The 25,399-nt window shown below is 43.9% G+C and overlaps 1 protein-coding gene across 1 annotated transcript in view; it reads left to right on the top strand.

Moving 5' to 3' along the window:
- The first annotated feature begins 7,563 nt into the window (after positions 1 to 7,563).
- The window catches only part of TTC23L (tetratricopeptide repeat domain 23 like), a 68,012-nt gene continuing 50,176 nt past the window's right edge, over positions 7,564 to 25,399 (top strand). Inside the window, 5 exon segments of the mRNA XM_061189186.1 lie at positions 7,564 to 7,828; positions 9,322 to 9,396; positions 16,574 to 16,592; positions 16,595 to 16,697; positions 24,443 to 24,599. Coding sequence (XP_061045169.1) covers positions 7,788 to 7,828; positions 9,322 to 9,396; positions 16,574 to 16,592; positions 16,595 to 16,697; positions 24,443 to 24,599 — 395 coding nt within the window. The 5' untranslated portion in view covers positions 7,564 to 7,787.

A 25,399-nucleotide genomic window follows, 5' to 3' on the forward strand; every position in this document is an offset into this window, starting at 1 on the left:
CATCTCTGTTGTTGATTTGGGGCACCTTCGTAAGCATGCCTGTATAGCTTCTGAAGTTCAGCTAATTAGCATTTCGGGGCAAAGGTTTTTATACCCTGTGTTGTGCTCCACCGGTGGCCGTTGTCCACAGTCTCTCACACAGTGTGTCATATCATTTCGTCCCCTAGCTCCTGGGAACTCTACCCCAAGCAACACCCACTTTTGGGCACTTGCATCACAGTTCTTTCATTTAAAATTGGCTCTCAGTTGATCTGTAGTCTTTTTTTTTTTTTTTTCAACTATTTAAAAATAGGGCTTTTTATTTGTGGTTGAGGGTCTGCCTGCCGATGCAGGGGACACGGGTTCGAGCCCTGGTCTGGGAGGATCCCACATGCCTTGGAGCAACTGGGCCCGTGAGCCACAACTACTGAGCCTGCACGTCTGGAGCCTGTGCTCCGCAATGAGAGAGGCTGCGACAGTGAGAGGCCCGCGCACCGCGATGAAGAGTGGCCCCCACTCGCCGCAACTAGAGAAAGCCCTTGCACAGAAGCGAAGACCCAACACAGCCAAAAATAAATAAAAATTAAAAAAAAAAAAAGCTTCCATTAGATTTTTTTTTCTCTTTTTTTTCTTTGCTTTTTTGAAAAAGTAATACATACACATGGTTTTTCTTACATTATCCTATCACATTGGAAGGTTAATTCATTCCTGAAAAAAACTCCTGTAGGGTGAATTCTTCCAGGTTGAAAGCATAATTAAAACACCAGATGACAATGAAATGGGTGCAATTATTTAAGTAGCTAACATGGTTCTTCATAACACAGCATAACAAGGCCATCTCCCTTCATTAAGGCCATTTCCCTTGCTAACAATACGATTCTACTGCCTCTCTTTCAGCTCCTGTTGCCAAGGCATACCATACATACTCAACTGAACCCTTCCTCACGCCCCACCTCTGGGAAGAAAAAGGACAAAAGATATCAATGAAAATAATGCAAATAGTGTCTGAGGTTATTACTATTTTAAATTATCGAGTGTGCACCCTGAAAGGAGAACTTACCTCAAGAGAGGCCAACCATTCAACTCAGAAGATGATTTCTTTTTTTTTTTTTTTTTTTTTTTTTGCCATGCCTCCCAGTGTGCGGGATCTTAATTCCCATACCAGGGATCGAACCTGCGCCCCCTGCAGTGGAAGTGTGGAGTCTTAACCACTGGGCCACCAGGGAAGTCCCAGAAGATGATTTCTTGGTGAAACTCAAATGAGCACTTAACCTAGATAAATCCAAACCAGACTTCTTAAATGGAAAGAACTGCCTCATACGCCAAAGGCAGGGTCTGAAAAGAAACTGTCATCCTGCAGCAATGGTTATATATCACGGGATATAATTGTAGGATAAATGAGAGAAACTGAAAATAAATCTTTCCTCCTGATTCTTAGTTTACCACCCCAGAAGCAACAGCTATTAAGTTTCTTGAATGACCTATGTCTATATGTACATGCAGGCATGTATTTTATTTTCCCCTTTAAATATAGAAACTTCTGGACCATACTTTTTCCACTTAAAACATCCTGGAGATTGTTCTTTGTCAGCACACACATCCTTTTTAACTGCTGCATAATGTTTCATAGTACGTGCTTTTTTTTTTTGTTTTAAACTCCTCATTGATGGGCATTTAATCTGCTTCCAGTATTTTACAGCCCTAAAAATGATGTGATGACTATGCTATGTATGCATATGTGTGAGGATCATTTGGATAATTTTCAAATTGCCCATTTTCACACTAGCTTCCATCATGTGATACAGGAATGCAGAGGAAAAGAAGTAGAATAGCATATGGGTCATCACAGTGAGTGAGCAAGAATGGCCTTTTTCTTCACATTGGTTACATAAGAGTCATCAACTTGTTTTTCTTACATAAACTTTCAGACTGACTCCAAAGCCTTTAATAATTAAACCCACCAATCTTAAGATAAACACATGATATGCCATGTGGGGAAAATGCTCCCAGAACATGTTGATGCACAACCTTTTGCCATGTGGCATAACTGTGGAATGCTGGGTGCTGACAGCAGTAGAAACACCATCCAGCAAAGATGGGGGTGATGCAAGGTTTAAAAGGCAGACTGCAAGGCAAAGAGTGAGCTGGAGAAAGTAACAGACGGAGGCATTCACAGGAGCAATTTCTGTTCACCTGTTCAGGGCAGAGAACTGTCCAGCATGCGGGGAGTGTGTGGCATATTTGTGAAACAAAGGACAAAACCTCAACTATGACGGTCGCCATAATTGGGCCATAGGAGCTGGTTGAGGGAGCAATCGAAGTGGGTTCCAGGAGATGGAAAGGCTCCCTTGAGGAGTAAAGCCCCAAGAGATGGAGGTGAATAGAAGAGAAGGAAAGAGACATTTCTGTACATTCAGTATAAACCAAGCCCTAAAAATGGGAAGAAACAGTATTTCAAGAACGGTGACTGGATGTACCAGATGATTAGTGAAGGATGTGGAGGGGGGAGAGAGGAGAGGACACAGCCAAATAATGTAAGCTTTTAACAAAAGAGTTACCTATGTGTCACCTTCAGATGTTTTTAAACCTATACTTTTATTTTTTTTTTTCAAAAAAAACCTTCTTGAGGAAACGTTATTGAGATCAATACTTCAGTTTCAAAATCACAGTAAAAATGGAGAGTTTGTTTCAGTTTTGAATCTTTCAAATTTTAGGAAAATTTTTAAACAAAATTTGAAAAGATTTTACACTGAACATCATGTGGTCATCACCCAGAGTGAAGCGTTAACATTTTACTAGACTTGCTTTGTATGCGTGTCTATCCACTTATCTATCCCAATTTCCATCCATTAGTCTATGTTTCTTTTTGAGACATTTTAAAATAAGTACAGAACATCCACACAGGCTACCCTGAAAATTTCAGTATACATATCATCAACTAGGTTTTAGTATTTGTTTGAAATTATTTCTAGGTAAAATTTACATACAATGAAATGCATACATATTAAGTGTACCATTTGATAAGTTTTGACAAGTAAATATGTCTGGGCAACAAACCCTATCAAGGTGTAGAACGTTACCATGAGCCCAGAACACCCTGTCATCCTCCTTCCTTAAAATTAGCAAAGCCTGAAGGTATATGGGACAAAATCCAGGAGAAACAAGGCACACACTTCCAGGTGCCCTCTTCCAGTGGAGTTACATGGATATAGCTAATTGTCCCAGCAGTGATGTGTGACAACACTTCGGAAGTCTGGCCAGTCAGATTAGCCCACCCAAGCCTTGGTATCCAGGACTTTATTGGGGATCTATCATGAAGGCTGAAGTACCTGCATAACAATTTCAGCTATTCAGATTCCAGACCCCCCAGAGCAAAGACATGCATTCATCATACATCACATTTTAAGAATGAACTATTTAATCGGATTTGTACCACTTGGCCCAAAATGTCAAGCATACAAAAATGTTCTTCTCAGACAGAATATTCTAATGGATCAGAACTCATTTCCCAGGAGCCAGTCTGAGGCCATTCCTGAAGACAGGCATTTGTAATGAATATGCAGGTTTTGAGCAACCCAGATGTAAATTAATCCTTGAAACCTATACATTTAAATCAAGTTAAACACTCTGGTAGGCAGAATAACACTCCCCCAAAGAGGCTCGTGTCCTAATTCCCCGGAATTTAAATAGTTTATGTTATACGGCAAAAGGAGAATAAAGTTCGCAGATAGAATTAAAGTTGTTATTCAGCCGACCTTAAAACAAGGAGATTACCCTGGGTTACCCTGGTAAGGCCTGATGTAATAAAAAGGGTCTTTTAAAGCAGGAGAAGGAGTCAGTTAGAGATTTAAAGATGCTACACTGCTGGCTCTGAAGATGGAAGAAGAGCCGTGCCAAGGAAGGCAGGTGGTTTCTAGAAGCTGGAAAAGGCAAGAAAACAATTCTCCCCGAGAGCCTCTAGAAAGAACCGGTCTTGCTGATACCTGATCTCTAGGCCAGTGATGGTCATTGCAGACTTCTGACCTCCAGAACGAAGAGATAATAAATTCTTGTTGTTTTAAGCTGCTAAGTTTGTGACGACTTGTTACAGCAGCAATAGGAAACCAATATACACAGAGAGGCCAGAATCTCTACTAATGGAGAGTTCCTGAAGATTACTCAGTTTATTAAGTGTTATTGAACACTAGTAATAAGCCAGGCACTGTGCTGAACGCTAAAGGCTCAGTGGTGGATATAAAGCTCCTGCTCACAAGAACCTCACATCTGGTCAAACAGGGCCTGCCACCTAGCAGATATTCAGTATTCACTGGGTGGGTGGGTAGGCGGAGATTTAGATGGGTGGATTGCCCATAAGGCCCTGCATGACCTCCTCTTCTGCTGACCCACTCTCCTGTCTCTCTTTTCATTCTTTTTTTTTTTTTTCTTTTCATTCTTAATTGAAACTTTTTCTGTTCTTGAACCCATTAAATTTGCTCCTGCCTCAGGGCTTTTGCACTTGCTATTAACATCTTACAATGCTCTTCTCGACATTTGTGTCATTTGCTCCCTTATTCCCTTGTGGTCTCTGCTCAATGCCACCTTGTCAGAGAAGCCCTTCGTAACTACACTGTATAAGCCAGTATACCCCTCCCCACATCCACATCACTTTCTAGATCCCTTGCCTGACTTTATTTTTCTCCATATAATTTGTTACTTCCATGTCAGGTGGTTCATCCCTTTCCCAAAGCTGGACCCCTTAGCAGGGGCCTGAGACTGGCTGGAGGAAGAGGCTTTTTCCTAATTCACACAAAGTTGCTGCCTATTCCCTAAGCCACCTGCCTTTTTCTAACTTGCAGAGATGTCATATTGTTTACTAGCAGCCCTGGTAGAATAGAAGCTCTAGGAGAGTGACATCTGTCGCTTTGTTCGCTGTTGCTTTCCCTAATGCTTAGAAAAAACAGTGTCGGGCACATAGCAGGTATTCAATAGGTATTTTTCCTTGGATGGATGGACAGATGCATGGAAAAACTCAAAAGTAAATGGAGTGCCAACAGACTTGTGAGTGTCACTATGAGACTGTGGATGGGATACCGTGGGAGCTCAGAAAGAAGGTATCTAACCCTGCCTTGAGAGGCTGGAAAATGTGTTTTAAGAAATTACACAGTCCAGGGGCTTCCCTGGTGGTGCAGTGGTTAAGAATCCTCCTGCCAATGCAGGGACACGGGTTCAAGCCCTGGTCCGGGAAGATCCCACATGCCGCAGAGCAACTAAGCCCGTGCGCCACAACTACTGAGCCTGCACGCCTAGAGCCCGTGCTCCGCAACAAGAGAAGCCACTGCAATGAGAAGCCCACGCACCACAAGGAAGAGTAGCCCTTGCTCACCACAACTAGAGAAAGCTCGTGCGAAGCAACAAAGACCCAACGTAGCCAAAAAAAAAAAAAAAAAGAAATCACACAGTCCAAGAGAAAGTTTATTTGGATTTCCTTGTTCTTAGGTTTCACAGTCCTTGCGTTTGGAATCATTTGGAGCTAATCACATTTGATTGGGGGTTGGAAGAGTCTAGAAGTACCCTATACACATGGTTCCTCTGTGTGATTTCTGCAATAGCAAAGCTTACGGTAATCAGGATCAAAGGAGGGTACGTGAACCCGCTGTAAAAGCACTATCCCCAGATTACTAGCATTCCATTCCAGAGTTAGTGAACAGAACTAAAGCACACTTACCATTGAGACAGGAGAGAAAGGAGCAGAATACAAATGCTAGATAATGAAGAAAGGGGGCAGCTGTTGGGACGTGATAAAGACTGGCTGGAACCAGCTGAAACCAAGGTGGCTTCGAGAACAGTCCAGTCATTGACCTTTAGCTCATTATACCTTCATTGTAATTCTAAAAATCACTCTTCGTTATGCCATGACAGTTCCGAGGTAGACCATAAGAGGCCAAATAGTGGGCAGTGATGCAATTCCTGGGAAATCCCCACCCTACCCCAAAATAGCGAGAATATTCCTCCCACTCATTAGCCTATGAAATTACTTAATCCATAAAAACCTAGGACCCCAGGCCTCAGAACCACTCTCACTTTCCAGGATGACCCCATGCCCTAGGGCTGCTCTCACTTTCTGAAGCAGTCTGCATTCTGCCTATTGAATGTGTGTCTCTCTAAATAAATACCCATTGCTTTCCCTTTACTCTGGCTTACTCTTGAATTCTTTCCTGCATGAAGCCAAGAATCCTCCCTTGGCGATTGGTCCTAAGGACACCTGCAGGTCCCAGGATGTGACATTTCCCCCCCTGCAACTCTATAACTAACTTTACATTTGCAGCCAGGGTTAAGATGTAAGGAAAGAAAAAGTATCACAGAGGTTTAGAACTCTAAAAGTCTTTAAAGTTCTTTTCATTTGATTTCTAATTTTACAGATGAGCTAATTAAATGGAGGCAGAGCCAGAGTGTTGGCTTTAGGAATGGGAACTCAGTGACTGTTCTGGTACCACACATCCCCCTCACAAAGATCAGCAGAGCAAGTGTTCAGGAAAGAGAAGTTATATTTAATACACTTAGAAACAACTTCATAGCCATTTCCTAGAATGACAGAACATTAAAACTTTCCATTTCATTGAAGACCAACGTGTAACAAGGATAAGGGAAATAAGTGTTAGAGAACAGGAAACCAGTTCTGCCCTTTTATCCCCATACATGTTAAATATTCATATTAAATATTCAATATTATGTTCATAGAATCATAAAAATCTGTGTTTTATCCTCACAGAATCCTGGAACTGGAAGGGGTTTTAGAAAGCAAGTGGTACAAATACTCTCAATGTACTGGCAAGAAAATTCAGTCCCCTAGGCTGTGACTTGCCCCAGGGCACACAGTCCAAAGCAGAACCCTGACATCCTGAAGCCCAGCTCAATGCTCTCAACATCCTTTCATGCTGAGGGTTCTTTTAGAAAACAGAGAATAAAAGGGGTGGGGTCTTTCTAAAATTTTGGCTCAGGAGCTTGAGGGTACAGATTTAAACTTTAATAGGCCATCCAGGTTTTAGTTAAGAGATATTAAAGCAAACTCACTTAAATAGCTCCTCCAACCTAACTTCAGAAAGGCTGTCTTGGCAGTCTTGGATCAACAGCAATTAAACTTCAGCCTCAGAACTGGAAAGAACAAACACTGAATGTAAACACCACCTGTCAAGTTCTTGGTAAATATTTTCCTTCTCTTTCTACTGAGCCTGCTCTTGTTTGAAAAGGAGAGGGACATACCAGTTCCAACTTGACTTGTCACAGCCCCTAATTCATTGTGGGGTTCATGACAACACCCTGAAACCCGAGGCTGTTTGAGCCAGTGATGTTCATCTGGTTTCTAACCGCAATTGCCCCTGTACCTGTCAGATCTGAGTTACTGGTACCACTGTGGGTATTTCAGGCCACTGAAGATGGGTAGGATAAGGATACATGGTGCATAACTTAGGGCTATGTGGTGTTTGCCAAATGTGCCCTCTACCCTCGAAAATATTCTCTGAACTGCTAATCATTAGCAGAACTAGTGGTCCATATCTTAAGCTACTTACTTCCTGCACTCCGCTCCCTTACTCATGCGTAGCTCTAATCTTACCGGGAGAGGCAACACAGACGGTGCCAGCACCGTCAATAGTTCTATCTGAGCCTTTCCTCGCGGGCCCGGAGGACCCGAACACCTGGGCAACTGTGAGGGTGCAGGGCGCGCGGAGGGGCACGCGGGGGGCGAAGGGTGTAGCCGAATACAGCCCGGTACGTCGTCGCAGCTTTAAATTGGTAAGGTCGTGGAGCCGGACGCCCCTTTCCATCCTTCGATGGGATTTACCTCCTCTTCCGGCGTCGTTATCTCCGAGAGGTAAAGTCCCTTTAAGAAAAACAGTAGTGGACCGTTCAGCCGCAGCAGAGGGGAGTGTGGGGACGAAGCTAAGGTCGCCCGAGTCTCGCCCGCGGGGACCGTTAAGGCAAGGGTGCCGTGGCAGCTATGGTTTGCGGGGGTGGCCTGGGATTCCGCTGGGCCGGAAGTGCCCCTCGTCGCCATGGCTACTGGCGCGGGCGCCGCCCGCAACATTCAGTTCCCATGGTAACCCTATGGTCTCCGTAGCCAAAACCCGTGCGGCGGGCGGGAAAGGTAAAGCTAGGTGAGCGTCTCTTTTCCGCAAAGCAACCCAGCGGCGCCTTGAATGAGGTCCGAAGAGGCCAGTACACTGAAGCCGCCGGCGGAAGCCGAGCTGCCAGGCTGAGGGAGCCGGGAAGCCTAGTTCTGGGCCGTGGCTCCTCTGCCCTCGGCCAGGTACGCCGCGCCACGCTTGCCTCTCGGCCTCCCTCGCCCGCTTTTCGCGCTAGAGCCTCTGCAGCCGGGGAACCGCCCACAGGAAAGAAGCCAGGGGAAGCTCGGACGTTGCTCGGAATGTGGTGTTAAGGTTTACAAAGTTAAGGCGAGACGACTGCAGAAAATAAGGAAGCGATTTGCACTTGAGAGAGGGGGGCGATAGTGGTGTCACAATTCAGGGCCATGTGAAACCGCGCAGGAACAGAATTTAGGAGGTTGAGACGTCAGAACCCCTCGCCCTGGCCACAGTTTTGAAAGTAGAGATTAGAAGGACACATTAGTGAATCTTCCCTTCTGGTCTTTGGATTGTGAATGTTGTGGAGTCTGAGTCAGAGAGCTACTCAGGGCTCAGGTGGGAATGAGTGACATTCTGCAGGGTGAAATGAGGAAGGACTTGGTGGGTACCAATGTTCAATAAATAACTGCATTCGAGTTGGATTTGATTTAAGCGACAGGGATAGCCATGAGGGTTCAATTTAGCAAATAATTACAAATCAGATTTTTTGCCATGAGTTTCAGCCATTTCCCCCATCAGCTAATGACAGCAACCAAAGTAGACGCATGTGTTTTAGCTCCTTAACTAGGATCACCTATTAAATAGTGAGATGACCCAAGGGACACAGAGAAGAATTAACCAACAAATACACTGTTAGTAGTGAGAGCTGGTTACCTGCAAAAACAGTATCTGACTTGAGTAGGAGATCATAGTTTTGTTGATTCAGTAGCTGTTAATGTATTGGCTTAAGGGGTAAAAAAGGTAGGGGATTTTGGGGGTAATGTGTAGTAAAAATTAGAGGAAGGAAATTTAATTCAGGGATTTAATTTGGCAAATGTCTTTAATTTCTGCTTTCCACGGTCTCCATACATGAATGTGTGTGTATAATCTATTTGTGGATTTAGGATGGGTTATATATTTGGGCAGTTTCATTTTAATGCTAATAGCATCCAACAAAGGGAAAACAGAACAAGACTTCTAAGCGTTTTCTTTCAAAGCTGACCTCACGTGTGATTCTTGGTAGGAAGAAGATGCGAGCCAGCCCCATCCGCATCCCGACTGTCAGCAATGACACCGACTGGGACTTCTGCTTCCATCTGTAAGTATCACACTCACTCAGTGGCCTGAAACGTTGGGACCTCCACTTAAGGCAAACCTTGGTGAACTTTGCATGCATATTATATAGTAGAGAAGATTGAGCTTCTGTGTTGTATTCTAATAATGGTTCTGCTCTAATGTCCATTTGTACTTGTGCAACCTATGCAAGATGGAAAACAAATGTTTTTTCCTAACTTAAGGGAAATTTCAATTTTTTTTATAAAAATAGGTCACTTATAGCAAGATTGGTAAAGTCATGGAGAATTAAATATAGAAAAGTTAATGAGAAATTGAAACTGTTTCATGAAATAAAGAGACAATAAGTAAATTAAAAATTTCACATCATAACAGCTAATACTTATTGAACAAATACTATGTGCCGGGCACTGTTCTAAGTACTTATGCATATTAACGCAACTAATTCCCCCAAAACCCTGTGAGGGAGGTACTGTAATTACCCCGTTTTTTAGATAAGGAACATGAATTAAAGAGAGGTTAGGCAATTTGCTGGAAGTCACACAGCTAGTAAATGCTATTCAAACTGGGCAGTCTGACTCCAGAGTCCATTCTTTAACCACTCCTCTATACCAGGGTTTCTCAACCTCGACGCTATTGACATTTTGCATCAGATAATTCTTTGTTGTGAGGGCTGTCCTGTGCATTGTAGCATCCCTGGTCTCTACCTACGAGATGTCAGTAGCACTGTCCCAGTTGTGACAAGCCAAGTTATCTCCAGACATTGCCAAATGTCCCCTGGGAGCAATATCACCCTTGGTTGAGAACCATTGCTCTATACCAATGCTATCAAGTAGAACTATAACGTAAGCCACAAATGTAATATTAAATTTTTAAGTAGCCATATTAAAAAATAAAAAGAAACAGGTAAATTTAATTTTAACACCGTATTTATTTATCTCAATATATCTAAAATATTTCATAACGTAATTCATGAAATATTTTTTCTTCCATTAAGTCTTTGAAATTCGGTGTGTGTTTTACACCTGCAGCAGATCTCAGTTCAGACCAGCCACATTTCATGCGCTTAATAGCCACATGAGACTAGTAGTTAACGTATTAGTGCAATTCTAGACCATCTCATAAAATATCTTAAGGTTAAGGGTTATACAAATATAAAATTGAAGTTAAAAATGTAGAGTTTACTTCAATAAAGATGTTTAAAAAAATGTAGAGTTTACAGTAGAGTATCTTGGAGATAATCAGATAATTCACATTTAATTTTACTAGTCAGAATTCACATTTATGATGGCAACATGTAGAATAAGTTAGAAACCTAGCAGATCTTTCATTTAACTGGCCTAATGTTTTTATTCTGACTATCCTTCCAGATATCTAACTGGTCAGTATTCTCCAGGCATGTTTCTTACCTTTCGTAGCAAAATGTTCAAAGCTAGTTCAGGGCTTTGCAGTCTCAAGTCATTTGTCAAGACCTCAATGTTTCTACTTCCTTTGAGGCCCTGCTGTTGAAGCTTGCTCCCTTTGGTCTCAGCTTAATTTCATTCAAGGCTGAAATTTAAATATTTAGGGCTTATAATTTAAAAAAAAAAATTATTTATTTAAATTTATTTATTTATTTGTTTGCTTATTTATTTATTTTTGGCTGCATTGGATCTTTGTTGCAGCGCACGGGTTTTCTCTAGTTGCGGTGAGCGGGGGCTACTCTTTTTTTTTTTTTTTTTAATTTATTTATTTTATTTTATTTTATTTTTGGCTGCATTGGGTCTTCATTGCTGCGCACAGGCTTTCTGTAGTTGCATCGAGCGGGGGCTACTCTTCATTGTGGTGCGCGGGCTTCTCATTGCGGTGGCTTCTCTTGTTGTGGAGCACAGGCTCTAGAGCGCAGGCTCAGTAGTTGTGGCACATGGGCTTAATTGCTCCATGGCATGTGGGATCTTCCTGGACCAGGGATCGAACCCGTGTCCCCTGCATTGGCAGGCGGATTCTTAACCACTGCGCCACCAGGGAAGTCCGGGGGGGCTGCTCTTCGTTGCGGTGCGCCGGCTTCTCGTTGCAGTGGCTTCTCTTGTTGTGGAACACGGGCTCTAGGCGCGTGGGCTTCAGTAATTGTGGGTCGTGGGCTCTAGAGCGCAGGCTCAGTAGTTGTGGCTCACGGGCTTAGTTGCTCCGCTGCATGTGGGATCTTCCCGGACCAGGGCTCGAACCCTTATCCCCTGCATTGGCAGGCGGATTCTTAACCACTGCGCCACCAGGGAAGCCCCTGGGGCTTATAATTTTTAATATCCAAAATTAGTAATCTCTTTGGTGACCCCAGTAGATTGAACTTCTGCTTCAGGTGGGTGAAATATGCAGCCTACGCAAAGCCTTCTATTGAGGGACTAAGCTTTCTTTCTGTGAGTTTTCTTGAGTTATGATCTCTTGTCACAGATTTCCTCCACTTTCAGTCTTTTTCAGGTATCCTAAAGACCTTACACTTTCTTTTTTCATTCATTTGTTCATTATTTAACCAGCCATTATTTGTTTTTACTGTGAGCCAGGTATCAGGGTTTCTTAGAAACAAATGAGACTCAGCCCCAGCCCTGGTGGAGTTTACTGGCTAGGAAGCAAAGAAGACTCAGAAACAAAAACAGATTTTGAAAATGAGACTATTGCGTGATTCGCACTATAGTAGAAGTTGGAGAAGACTTTTGCAAGCCCTGGAGAGGGTGTTTCTACTGCTACGCCAGTGCTAGACTTCCAGCAGAGGTGACATTCGAGTTGGAGGAGGAGGAGTACGGAATCCACTAGGCAGAGGACAGGCAAGTTTAGCACCTGTCTCCTGATCACAGGGCCGCGCCAGCCTTCCCTGGCGTTTCCGTTGAATTTGCACACTTCTGTTTGTGGGCAGAAGGCAGTCCTGCTGGGGCCTGGGCTTGGGCCTGAAGAAATTTTGCTCTCCTGTCCATATAACCTGGTTTGCCCACAAACCCCATAGACCGTGTGTCTCTTCCCAAAGAGAAACTGGCCCAATCCCAGAAGAAAGTAGCTCAGCTGATTAAGGGAAAAATGATAATAAAACAAAAAACTCACTGGGTTTTCCATTTAAAAATACGTCCATGACTAGAGAAGTTCTTCCTTAATTGCAGATCGAAGGGCATTGCAGATCGAAGTAGAGGAAGGTGTTATATTTCTTTATCAGTGGAAGAAAACAAAGCAGAGCATAGTTGGTAGCCAGCCGCCTTCGGGCTCCACACGTGGGTCACCGTGCCTGCCTCCTTGGAGCGTTTGTGCTCCTGGCTTTAAACTAAAAATTAATGTTTGGTTCTTCCTGTTGCTGTTTGATTACGTTAATTAAAAAATCATCTTCTGATTTCTCCTGAAAGGTTTCAGAATAATATCTTTTGGGTAAGAAGAAGGCCAGGATAGTGAGGCAGGAGGCTGAGAACAAGGGTAGCCCGGCAGAGTCTAGGCTCAGGCCTGGCAAGGATACGGTAAGATGCCTGTGGTTACAGTGGAATCATAAGCAAACCAAAGGACCGGAAGTGGGCGGTAGCAGCAGGGGTCAGAGAGTGTAGGTATCCATTTTCAAGAGCAAAGCAAGGACTTGGGAACTAGGACCTCAGAGCAAGCGTTTAGCAAGAGTGTTCGAAACGCGGGAACCCGAGAAAGCACGTCAGGGACCCTCACAATTAACACACAGGCACCAGCCTGCTCCCAGAGCATTATTTATCAACAAAGGAGTTCATGTGCTGACTTACTGACTTCCTGGCCATTCCTGGCTAAAGGAAAAAATGATCTTAAAGTACATGTGTGAAAAAAAAACTCTGCAGATGGCTCAGGAAAGGCTGAGAGGCACTTCAGAGGGAGATGATAGAAGCTGATACTTCCCTAGATGGATGTATTTATAATATAAAGTTATAATATAAAGTATTTATAATATAAAGGGTAATTTACGTCTGTAAATTACCCAGAAACTTGCAAAGGACCATCATCCTGACCTGGATCCAATAGTATTTCATGAACCCAGGCTAGAATGATCACTTCTGGAAAGACAAGTACCAACTGCCATAGAATGCAAGTGTGGGCTTTTAAGACTTGACAGCTCCTCGGGACTTCCCTGGTGGCGCAGTGGTTAAGACTCTGTGCTCCCAATGCAGGGGGTCCGGGTTTAATCCCTGGTCTGGGAACTAGATCCCACATGCATGCCGCAACTAAGAGTTCAGAAGCCACAACTAAGGAGCCCGCCTGCCGCAACTAAGACCCAGCACAACCAAATAAATAAATATTAAAAAAAAAAAAAAAATAAGACTTGACAGCTCCTTGACCAGTTTGGATAATGACAAAGATTTAGATTTAGGAGTTATATCTAGCCCAGCTCCGTGCTCACAGCCCTGAAGGGCAGGGAGATTGGTGGCAGGAGCAGCAGCCCTAGATTGACCTATAGAGCCCATACTGGTTGTCTCAGTTTCCCCAGGGCAGGAAGTGTGGGGATGAATGAATACAGAATGTCCAGAGCCAGGACAGAACTCAAGCCTTCGGACTCTCATTCCAGTGATTTTTCATGATGTTATGCTTCTCCCTCAGAATAGAACTTAGTATTTACTGTGCGGTCAGCCCGTGCAGAACTCTCCAAAATTCTGACTGCATGGATGTTTTTAAAACACGAGGGGAAATGTCCCTCTAACACTGTTTGCGTCTGTGTGTTTGAGCTGGGAGGGGTGAAGCATCAGGTTAGGAAGGAGATGGGGTGGGGAGACGGGGGTCACGGGGATCAGAAGGGAGCAGTCCTTGGACCACTCTGTCTGTGTGTTACTCTGTAAATGGGTACATTCAGATAACACGTAACAGATTTGGATCACTTTGATGTTGACTCACTTTCCCTACAGTAACTCCATGAGGTAGATGGTATAGATTTCCAAATAGAAAAGGAAGCTGGGACTCAGGGTGATCTTGCCCCAAACATCACAATCAGTAAACATTAGAACGAGGGTTGAAACTCCAGGCTTGTGAGTCCTTGAAGTGCCGTTTTCACCTCACCAGGAAATAAATGCCTGACTTTGTCAATTAACGCAGCCAGTTGACGACTGTGTTTGTAAAGTTACTGACATCTGTGACCTGAACGTGCAATTCTCTGATTTCTTAGGGAGCTCTGCCTATCAGTTCTACAGAGCCAGGGGCTCTCTCCTTGCCTCATCCTCATCTTTGCCAATAGAGAGATGATTTATTCAGCAAATACTGAATGAGCGCCTCCTCTCTGCATGGAGCATACAGCAGTGAACATGAGAAATAAACTGTTCTTTTATTTATTTATTAAATTTATTATATTTATTTATTTATTTTTGGCTGTGTTGGGTCTTCATTGCTGTGGCGAGCGGGGGCTACTCTTTGTTGCAGTGCGCAGGCTTCTCATTGCGGTGGCTTCTCTTGTTGCGGAGCACGGGCTCTAGGCATGTGGGCTTCAGTAGTTGTGGCACGTGGGCTTCAGTAGTTGTGGCACGCAGGCTCTAGAGCACAGGCTCAGTAGCTGTGGTGCACGGGCCCAGTTGCTCCGCGGCATGTGGGATCTTCCCGGACGGGGCTCGAACCTGTGTCCCCTGCATTGGCGGGCAGATTCTTAACCACTGCACCACCAGGGAAGCCCCAGGAATAAAGTGTTCTTGAGGAACTTATTTTCTATTTGGGGAGACAGATCATAGACAAACAAAATAATAGTTACAGCAATATCAGAGAGAGGTAAATGCCATGAAGAAAAAAATCAAATAGGTAATGGGATAGTAAATGATGGGGTGAGAGTCTGTTTTAGATAAGGTGGCCAAGGAAGGCCTCTCTGAGGTGAACGCAATGAAAATGACACAAGAGGGTAACGATGTGTGAGAGTGTCCCAAGCTGGGGGAACAACAGGTGTACAAGCCCCAAGTTAGAAATTAGTTTGCTATGTTCAGGAACATCAGATATGTTTAAAAATCCAGATATGTTTATTATAATAATAAGAAGAAGAAGAGGAAGAAGAAGAATGATAAATAACTAGCTATTTGGTCACCATTGGAGGATGCTAGTGAATGAACTCATTATTTGGAAAGCTGATAAATAAAGAGAATGATTAAATCATGTATCCTGTCCTTCTGATATGAACTGTACTATTGGGTAACTAAGAAGGAGATGAGAGGAGATTTCTTTTTATAAAGTTATTCCACCTAACATATGAAGAGGGAATGATAAAATTAGGATATCAAAGTTTTATAATCTTTTATAGATTAATTCATGTAGTTGTGCTTTTATCAGAAAGAGACAACCCAAGGTTAGGTGTCTTCTGATGGTAGAACAAATGAAGTAGTTTTGCTTAAAAAAAAAAAAAGCTAAAGGTAACCAAACTTCTAAATCAACCACCAATATAAAGGCAGAATGGAGACTGGAAGGACATGTTGAGTGACACCATAAAGATTCAACCAAATTTCCATTTTTGGGAAACACTATAAACCAAATAACTCAGTTTCTTCAATAAATAATTTACAATGAAAAGAATTAGAAATGGAGGTGGAACCCATTGATGAAAAGAGACTCAGGAGACTGATCTCAGTGTATGGACAATTAAACTGTAAAAGAAATATTAGATTTATGAGGTAATTATTAGGTTTATGAGACTAGGTATTTGATAGTAAGGAATCATTATTAATATTTTGGTGAGATAATGATTTTTGTGGTTATATTTCTAAGTCTATATCTTTTGGAGATACTTATGAAATATGAAATGATTTAATATCTTTGATTTGCTTCAAAATCATAGAGGGAGAGGGTGGATGCATGAGGAGCATAGATATGAAACCAGATTGACTGTGAGTGATGAAGCTGACTCATTCTCCATGCTGTTTTTGTATGCTGTTAAAGTTTTTCACAATAAGAGGTTAAAAGAAGTCACTCTGGCTATGATGTAGAAAGTAGACTATGGGGGGCAAGAGTGGAGGCAATTAGGAGGGGCTGTGGTCACCCAGGTCAAAGATGAGGGTGGCTTGGACTAGGTACACATGGCAGAAATGAGAAGTGCTTAGCTTTAGGACTTAGGAATAGGGTGGAGCCAAGAGAACTTGATGGATTGGCTGTGGGATGGGAAGGGGGGAGGAGAGAAAAAGATGACAGTGGATGCAGTGCTGCAATCCAGTGATAAGATACAGGCTGGAGATTTTCCTCCTTTCCAAAAAGTGTAATGACTTGTTTGCTCTCTGCAGAATACCCAAGCAAATAAAGAGCTGATTCGCTGTGTCATCCTTTCTCGGATTATTTTTGGGGAAGAACCCTGGAAATGTGCACAGGCTTTGGCCACCCTGGCTTATGGCTACCTGACCCTGACAGGTACTCGATTTCCCCGGCTGGGTCTGGGGGGGCCAGCCACAGTGAGCCCACACAGAACCACAGTTGGGGTGGGGATGCCCAGGGGAGGGTCCATCCTGTCCCCAACTCACACCTTGTCAGGAGGAGGGGACGTCCATGGATGAGGCGGGCAGTGTGACAGGGATCGCAGAGGTAAAGGTAATAACGAGGGAAGGAAAGCAGAGGACAGAAGCCTGGAGGACAAGAGCGTTAGGATTGGGTAGCGGAAGCGGAGCCAGCAAGGAGATAGGAAGAGGAGGGGCTGAGTCATGGAAGCCAAGGGCGGAGAAGGGGTTTCAGAAAGAAGTGCAATGTGGTTTCAGCAGGGTCAGATGGCAGAGAGAGGTCAAATGAGGTGAAGGCTGAAGACAGACCCATGGATTTGTCAGTTGGCAAGTCATTGACACTTGGTTTGGCACCAACAAGTATACTCCTTGGGCCCTGGGAGAGCCCAGATTCAGGGAGACAACTAGGTAACTATTTTTGAAATCCTGACTTGAGGTGTTGGCAGCTTGAACATGAGAGGAAAGTACCAGAAGCGTGTGAGAGGGATGTTTGTCTGAACCGAGGGCAGGCAGACACGGCCTCCCTTTCTTTAGAGAGATTACTATGGTAGGTCTGTGGAAGGAGGTTGGCCTTCATCTTCTGAAATCAACGCTTTCTATGAATAGCCACAGTAGACTTTGAGTTTTGCTTTTCCAGTTACATTCCAGACTAACTCAAGACAGGTAAACAGGTTATATTACAAAAGATGGTGGGAACACCACCCTCTTTTCCCTAATTCACAGTTCTTCCTGCCACATGAATGGAGAACCACATTTGAGTAGTAGGTTGGAGGGGAAAAAGTTTTCCTGTAAAGGAAGGTCTTTTTGTGTGTTTGTTTTTTCTAGATGGGAAAAACAACTTCCTGATTAGCTGAAGTGCCCACATAATATAACAGCACTCAGTCTTGAACCCAGACTTTCTGAGACCTAGCCTAGAGTTTTTCTAGAATAGGTTTTGATTATGACCGTACCTTGAGAATAGCCTAGGGTCTCTTATTTCAGGTATAGGCCTTACCCAGTTTCTTCACTTTAACTTTTTTTGAAGTCTGTGCTCCTTCAAATAAAACAAAGAAAGCTTTGAAAAATCACAGACCTTCAAGAGGGATGAAGTGCTTGCTGAATTCCACTTAGTTTTGTTGTCATTAATCCTGCAACTGCTGTAAAATGGACAGAATTTATGAGCCAGGCTCCCGTGTAGGCGGGACGTATGCGTCTGTGTGTGCTCACGCCTCGCTGCACATGTGCATGCTTTATGGCCAGCGGTCTGCCTGCCTCATTTCCCTGGGAGCCTTTTCCAGCACTGGGGGAAGGGCGTCAAGCCAGAAGGCTGATTTCTCTCGATAAATGGTCTTCCAGTAAGTATTTAATGAGACACTTGTATATGTGAAATTCTTTGACGAGGGCTCTGGGAACTATAAGGGACAGAAGGCACAGTCGTTGCCTTCAGAGAACTTACAACCTCGTGTGGAAGGTGAGCTACCCACGGACAACTACGATAGAAGGCACCAGAAGGCACCAGAAGGCCATGTGACTGGTTTAAATACAGGGCTTTGGGGGCGCTGCGTGAAATCATTTCTGACTGAAGGTAGTAAGTGATAGATTCAGGAAGAGGTGCCATTCAAGAAGGCCCTTTAAAAATGAGTAGGGTTGGGTAGGCAGAAGAAGGGGTGGGCATTTCTGATGAAGAACAAGGCCTGGCAGACGCATGGAGGTGGGAAAGTGCAGCGTGTGTTTGGAAAGTAATCAGCAGCGCTGGCTGGATACGGTGAGGACCGCTCAGATGAACCTGGAAAGGAGGGCACTTGGGGCAGGCTGAGGAATTAGTCATTTATTTGGTAGACAAGGAGGACTATTAGAGATTTTCCAGCAGGGGGATGAGTAAATCAAAGTGTGCTTTTGGAAAGGTCAGTCTAGCGATGATAGCTAGAATGGAAGCTATCTCATCTAGCTGTTTACATCTAGGTGTAAAACCAGGCTGGTGACAGGGGGCACGAGTGAGAAGGTAAGGATTTAAGAGTCTATGAAGGACAGATACCTTTACCTTTTAAGCCAGAAATCCCACTTTTGGGACTCTCCTGAATACACACTTAAATGGATGATATTATTCTTTGCAGCATTGTTTATGATAGTAGAAGATTGGAAACAACCAAGTATACTCGTCACTGAAGGACTCATACACACTATGTGGTATATACAGCCTTAGAAAGGGCATGAGGAAGCTTATCTACCACGAGGGAAAGATCTCCTGGATACATCTTTAGGCAACAGAGAACGCACAACGCAGGACCGTATTTGTAACATACCTCTTTTCAGGTAAGAAGGAGGGGAGAGAAATGAGAATATGTGCTTATATTCACATCAAGAAACACTGAAGGAAACACAAGAAAGAAACCAAAGTTACCTGGAGGCTGCTTGTGAAAGGGGATAGAATTCGAAGTGAGACCTCTCAACATTTACCTTTTCATATAATTTTAACTTTTGAACCATGGGAATGTATTACCTATTCAAAAACGATAGTTAAAAAAAGGCTGTGAAGGAAGAATTGGCAGGACAGGGCATTGGATTTGGGGTTGAGGAAAAGTGAGGCCCCAAAACGACCATGAAGTTTCAGGCCCCTCAAGGTGCCACCGGTCAGGAAAGGAAGCAAAGTGGGAGAGGAGTGGTGGGTCTGGTTTTTGATATATTGATTTTGAATTACAACAGAGAAATCCACAAGTGTATTTTTACTAGGTGCTGGAAAGTTGGGACTAGAACTTGGGAGGAGAGAAGGGGAATCATAAGCATGGAAGAATATTTGAGACCAGAACTAGGGAGGGGAAATGGAAAATTATAAGCATGAAGGCCAAGGTTGAAGTTATAGGAGTTGATAAAACTTCTGAGAGGAGAGAAGAAAAGGAAGAAATGGAAAGACAGACCCTTGGAGAATGGACATATTAATGGAAGGGAACGGAGGACCCTGGTAGAGTGAGCAAAGAGTCAATTAGAGAAGGTTTATCAAGGAGAACTGAGTTAGAGCGGTGCCTTGGGAGCCAAGAGGAGAAGCCAAGCAGCTAAGGTGTCTGATGCTGCCATGAGATGGGGATACAAGAAACTGCGACTGCACTTAACTCAGTAAGAGGCCCTTGGGGACCTCACGAGAACCATTTCTGCAGAAGGGTTGGAGCAGAAGCCAGATCCCAGGGATGAGGGGAAGGCATGGGCTGGTAGCCTAGGCTATGTATGCTACGTCCTGCATAGTGAAAGGGATGAGGGGAAATAGGAGGGTAGCTAGGGAAGGCAGAAAAGTCATTTGAAGCTAATTTTATAAGAGGAGGAGAACTGGGAACATTTTAGGCAGTGAAGAAGGAGCCAGATAGAGAGTTTGAAGGTTTTAAAAAATGGAGCAATCGATGCAGTGGGGTTCAGGAGTCAATAACAAAAAAACGCGAGGCCTTTTGCGAAGCAGAGAGTGTAAAAGGCTGATGGTTGGTGAAACAGAGTAAGGGACACTAGAAGTGGAACTCTGTCACCAGCTGACCTGGCGAGAACCCTCCCGAGCCTAGGGCTTTAGTGGTTGAGAAAAGGGCAGGTGGAGGTGGCTGGTCACCTTGTGACCACTGTTTCCATGTGTTCAGGAAGGAGAAGACAGTAACATGGGCAAACAGTTTCCTGATGTTTTGCCTATTATTAATGAAGCAATGAATTAATTTGTTAGCCTGTTATTACTGGGAACCTTCCAGGTATCTGGGGCTCTAAGTGTTGCAAAAATCTCGAAAAAGAAGCATAAGTCATGAACCCTACCTTCTCTGTCTAGTTGGTAAAAAAGCTGGTACAGGAACAACAGGGAATGATAAAAAGCAGTTGATCTGACCTGCAGGAAGCCTGGTACCTATCTGAAGTGAGTGTGTATTTGAGAAGGCAGCCTTTTATAGAGATTCTCTAAGCAGCTTTATGAAGAATGTCCAGAGTACATAAGGACAAGTGTAATAAATTGCTTAAGTGGAATGGACCCTGGTAGTAATGATAATGATAACGGCTAATATTTATTTAAACTCATTTCATTCCTGTGTGCCAGGCACTATTTAATCCTTTTTCATAAATTAATTAAATTAATCCTTGCAACAACCGTACAAGGTGGGAGGTATTTTCATTGCCATCTTATAGGTGAATAAACTGAAGTACAGATAGATTAAGTAACTCATTCAAGTAGTAAGTGGCTAAGCCAGCTTCTGTACTTGGAAGTCTGGCCCTAGACCCTGCTGTCTTAATCACTGTACCACGAGAACTTCTTAAATATAGGTGATGGTCAAAGGTGACAGCAGCAGCCTCCAGAGACTGAGTAGCTCCTAGAAGATTCTCTGTGGTCTGAGTCAGAGTAACAGAAATCAGTGGTGAAATCTTACCCCAAACTAAAGCAAAATGATCGATACATTTGGTGGACAATCTCTGGACCGCTTTTCCAGTTCATTAATATGCCCTTGTGATTTCTGAATCTCAGGCTCCAGAAGCAGGTCTTGCTGCCACCCTGATTTTTACTTCTATAGTTGCTGCCCTGTTGGTGCAGGGAGAAGGCTGGTGTCCCTGGCTGGGGAGGGCAAGTAAAGGAAAATGACGTGGTCTTGGAACAGACATCGGATTCAGGGAGGTGGGACTTGGAGTTAGGGAACAAGGTCACCCATCTGTGAGCATCCTCTAGAGAGAGAGGAAATGAGTCTTACACAGACGCATATATGCAGAGTATTATTTTTACATAAAAGAGGGTCTTCTTGCAATTAGTAAAAAGCAAATTCATTTCAAAATATTAGATTCTGACTCATCATACTTTGTCATCCTGAATTTTCTCATGTAGGAAATGCTATAAAAATATCACAGATTTTTTTTTTTTTTAATGAAAAAGGAGCTTTTTCATACTTGAAAACTTTAGAAAACATTTGTCTAGAGCAGTGGTCTCTAAACTCTTGAGAATTAGCTCTCTTTTCACAAAAAATGTTTTGAGCACTCTCCATAAATATGTATTTATTATGAACTATGTACAATAGTATTAAATATTATGTAATATTATATTCATAAAAATAGAAAACAAAAAAGATTGTTTTTAAAAGCAGAGAAATTTTTATTTTTTCCCCACACCCTTATGGCATCTTGCATACCCATAGGGGTACACGCACCCCACTTAGGAGACCAGAGTGGATTCTGGGAAGAGTAAAGGAGTCATTTTTTTCCTTAGGGCTGATTTTAAAGTTGAATGAGCTGTTTTAAATCAAGATCCTAGTTCAGTTTACTTAAGTCCCATTGGTTACCAGCTCAGCTTTTTCATCAGAAGGACCACAATGCAGGGCATGGTGAAGGGGAGACAGGGAACTATATAATTAAGTAGCTGCTGAGTTTAGAGGAAAAGGGTTCCTCTTGGGGATTTCACAGCCAGCACTGGGCCCCTAGGGCTGGGGTGTGGAGCTGAGGGGGCAGCCTTGCAAAGCCTCAGAACAACTTTAGGATTTGTTTTCTCTTTAGGAGCCCAGAAGCAATGTTGTGCTGATTTGGGGGTGGTTTTCAATAGCTCATCCAGTTTCACTTTTCTCCTTCCCGTGGACCCAGGGAAGCATCTAAATGTGGTTCCTGCACTCCTTATTGACACACTCCCAAGGGCCCAGATGGTTGTGGAAAGTAACCTATTTGATAAAAAAGACTCTTGGTTTCCTACTTTGGTGTCTTGGTCTGATTCCCTGGCAGAGTTTTCTGTTGCTGCTGCCTTCTCAAGACCTATGAAGACTCCCTATTACCTAGCAGATCAGGTCCAGCTTCCTCAGCTTGGCACCCAGGACTCCATTTTCTCCATCCAATTCATACGTTATGTGTCTTTCAACTTAAACCTCCCTTCAGGCAGACTGGTCTTCTTACAGCCTTCCAGCACCCCCCAACCCCACCCCACCAGTGCACATCTGCACGAGTGTGCTCGTGCGTGCACACACACACACACACACACACACACGCTTATTCTGTCTTTACGACCTCAGGCTGTTTACTCCAAGTGGAAACCCGTTCTCATTCTTCTCCATCAGTCAAAACCCTACCTACTGTTCAGGAAAGAGATGAGTCCCACTTCCTGTATAAAGGCTTTACTAACTCACTGTTTCTCCAAATGTGGTCCTCAGGCAGCCTACATCAGTACCACCTAAGATAGTTGTTATAAATCTGAATCCTTGGCTCTCACCTTAGAACTTGTGAACCGTAACTACTGGAGGCCCAGGAATCTGCATTTCAACAGGGTGCCTGTGACGCTCCATGCAGTTTGAGGACCACTGTCATCTGGTAACTTGAGATGCAGCCCTGTCTTTCACCACAGAGCCCAGTCTTCTCTTCAGTTGAGACCTACAGAACAGGCATCTCCGAGTGTTCCACAAAGACTTCTCGGCTTCTGGGTCACTTTTAGGGCTCTTGCAGAGAAACTGTGTTCCCATTGCTGCAATTCACTAAGGACCTGCACATCTGGAACATATGAGGGCTGCAGGCATCAAATGCAAGTCCTTTCAAATTATCTCTGTTGCCACTGACTGCACCCGTACTGTGAAAGCGGGCTCCAAGGGCCAAAGGGAGAGCAAACTGAGGGCCGAGGTGTGAGCGGGGCATCAGAGGCACAGGGGGCCTCCCCACAGTGGCAGGGGTGAATGTGTTTCTCAGACCCTGGGGGCTGGCGAGAGGAGAGCTGAAGCAGCCATGGCGGTCCTCAGTAGGGTGGAGGAGAACCCCTATGTGTTCTCTGCTGGCTTTTCTCTTTTCTCCAGAGTTTCTCTTTCCCATCAGGGATCACTAGACATGAGCTAGGCTAGAAGATGAGGAAATAGTTCTGTAAACTGAATACTCCCAAGTCTCCCTCTGTTAACTGGACTAGTAGTAGTTCAAGTTAAGTGCCAGGAATACCAGCCTTTAGTTAGAAAATGAGGGGAAACATGCCCCATGTTCTGTCTAGCAGAGGTTTGGTATCCCCTTTGTCTTCTTTCTCTAGAGAGGGGCCTCACTGCATTTAGAAATTAGATCTTTTGTGCATGTGTGTGTGTGTGTGTGTGTGTGTGTGACCAATTAGTATCACCAGCTTCATCTTGGATTGAAAAAAATCCCCAGATGGAAGTAATCGTATTCATAAGCCCTTTGACTTTATAGAATGCCTTTTCCAGAAAGCTCGAATGAAGCATAGCACTCTGTGGCATAACCTAGTTCATTCCTGGACTATCTCCATGTGTTTGGTAAAAGGGCAGCTTCTATAATTTTGTTGTCATTTTACATTTGGAGGATGGAGAAGCTTTGTGGATTGAAAAGGTCACATGGCATTAGCAGTGGATTGGGAATGGGATACTCAGCTTCCACTCCTGACTCCATCAGTGATTTCCAAACCGAGTCCATAGACGAATGCCAGGATGGCTGCATAAGAAACATTTGGGGAGTTATTTCAAAATACAGAGTCCTGGACACTATTCCTCTAGAGATTCCAACTCAATACGTCTGGGGTGAGGGGCAGGATGGGGAGAGCCAGGAACTTATATTCTTTACAAGCATTCCAGATAATTCTAACGCACTGCCTATTTGGAGAACCAATACTAAAGACCAAATGACAACCACACTGCCCTCCTTCCCCCTCCCAGGAATGTCTTTGACTGAAAAACCTTTTTAATGTTTCTCATCTTGCCATCCACCCTCAAACTTCCCCAGGCCTCCCACCTCAGGCCAAGAAACATGCTGAGTCCGCCAAGAACACACCGCTGACCTGGAAGGGAAACACGACCTCAGACGAGGAGAAAAAGGAAATCCTGGAGACGCTGGTCATGCTCTACTACACTCTGGGGGTGGCCTGGCTCCTACAGAACTGATATCCTTCCCTTCCCAGCGGGGTCTGGAGATCAGGGCCAGGGGCCACCCATGCCACATGGGTCGCCTCACACAGGGTGAGAGGTGAGACCAAGGGCTCGTAGCTCCATTCTGACATCCAGGTCTTCCGCAAGCCTCTGCTGTCCATCTAGAAAGTACGAATGTTCCTCCTGTGTCTATTCATATGAGCTCTGAGTTAAGCCATGGGAGGGTTCTCACTGGGGACACAGCCCCTGGCCAGCTGGAAGTTTTTGGAGCCTGTCCTGCTCCTCGTAGAGCGCTCAAGACAGTGTTAGCAATGAGGACGCAGGTGATAGCGGTGGTGGCCATGTAGGAAGACGGAAAATGAATGGTAATTTAAAGCACTGTTTGTCAGAGTAGGCTGCACATTGTAATCCCCTGGGGGAGCTCTCAGAATTATTGCTATTTGGGTCCCACCCCAGAGAGTTTGATTTAGTAGGTCTGGGGTGCATCTGTTCACTGAGATTTTTAAAAGCCCCAGGTGATTGTAACATACAGCCAAAAACCTCTGATTTAATGTACACGTGATCATTTTAGTTTTTCTGAAATGCCGTTGAGAACACTGCCCATGAAACCAGAGGCCAAGGAAAATAGACAAAAGAAATAGTTCTCCATATTTCCGGAGGGGAACTGTTATATATGCCTCTCCTCAAAAAGCTTGTGATTTTGACAGCTCCTTTTGGTACCATCTCCACTTGAAAACTGTTCAGGGTCTTTCATGTTCATGAATAATCATAAGCCCTCTTTGAGCCCATGTGTCCCCAGTCTCTCCTCTCTACA

This window comes from Eubalaena glacialis, chromosome 4 (genome assembly GCF_028564815.1).
Source record: "Eubalaena glacialis isolate mEubGla1 chromosome 4, mEubGla1.1.hap2.+ XY, whole genome shotgun sequence".
NCBI classification, from domain to species: Eukaryota; Metazoa; Chordata; class Mammalia; order Artiodactyla; family Balaenidae; genus Eubalaena; species Eubalaena glacialis.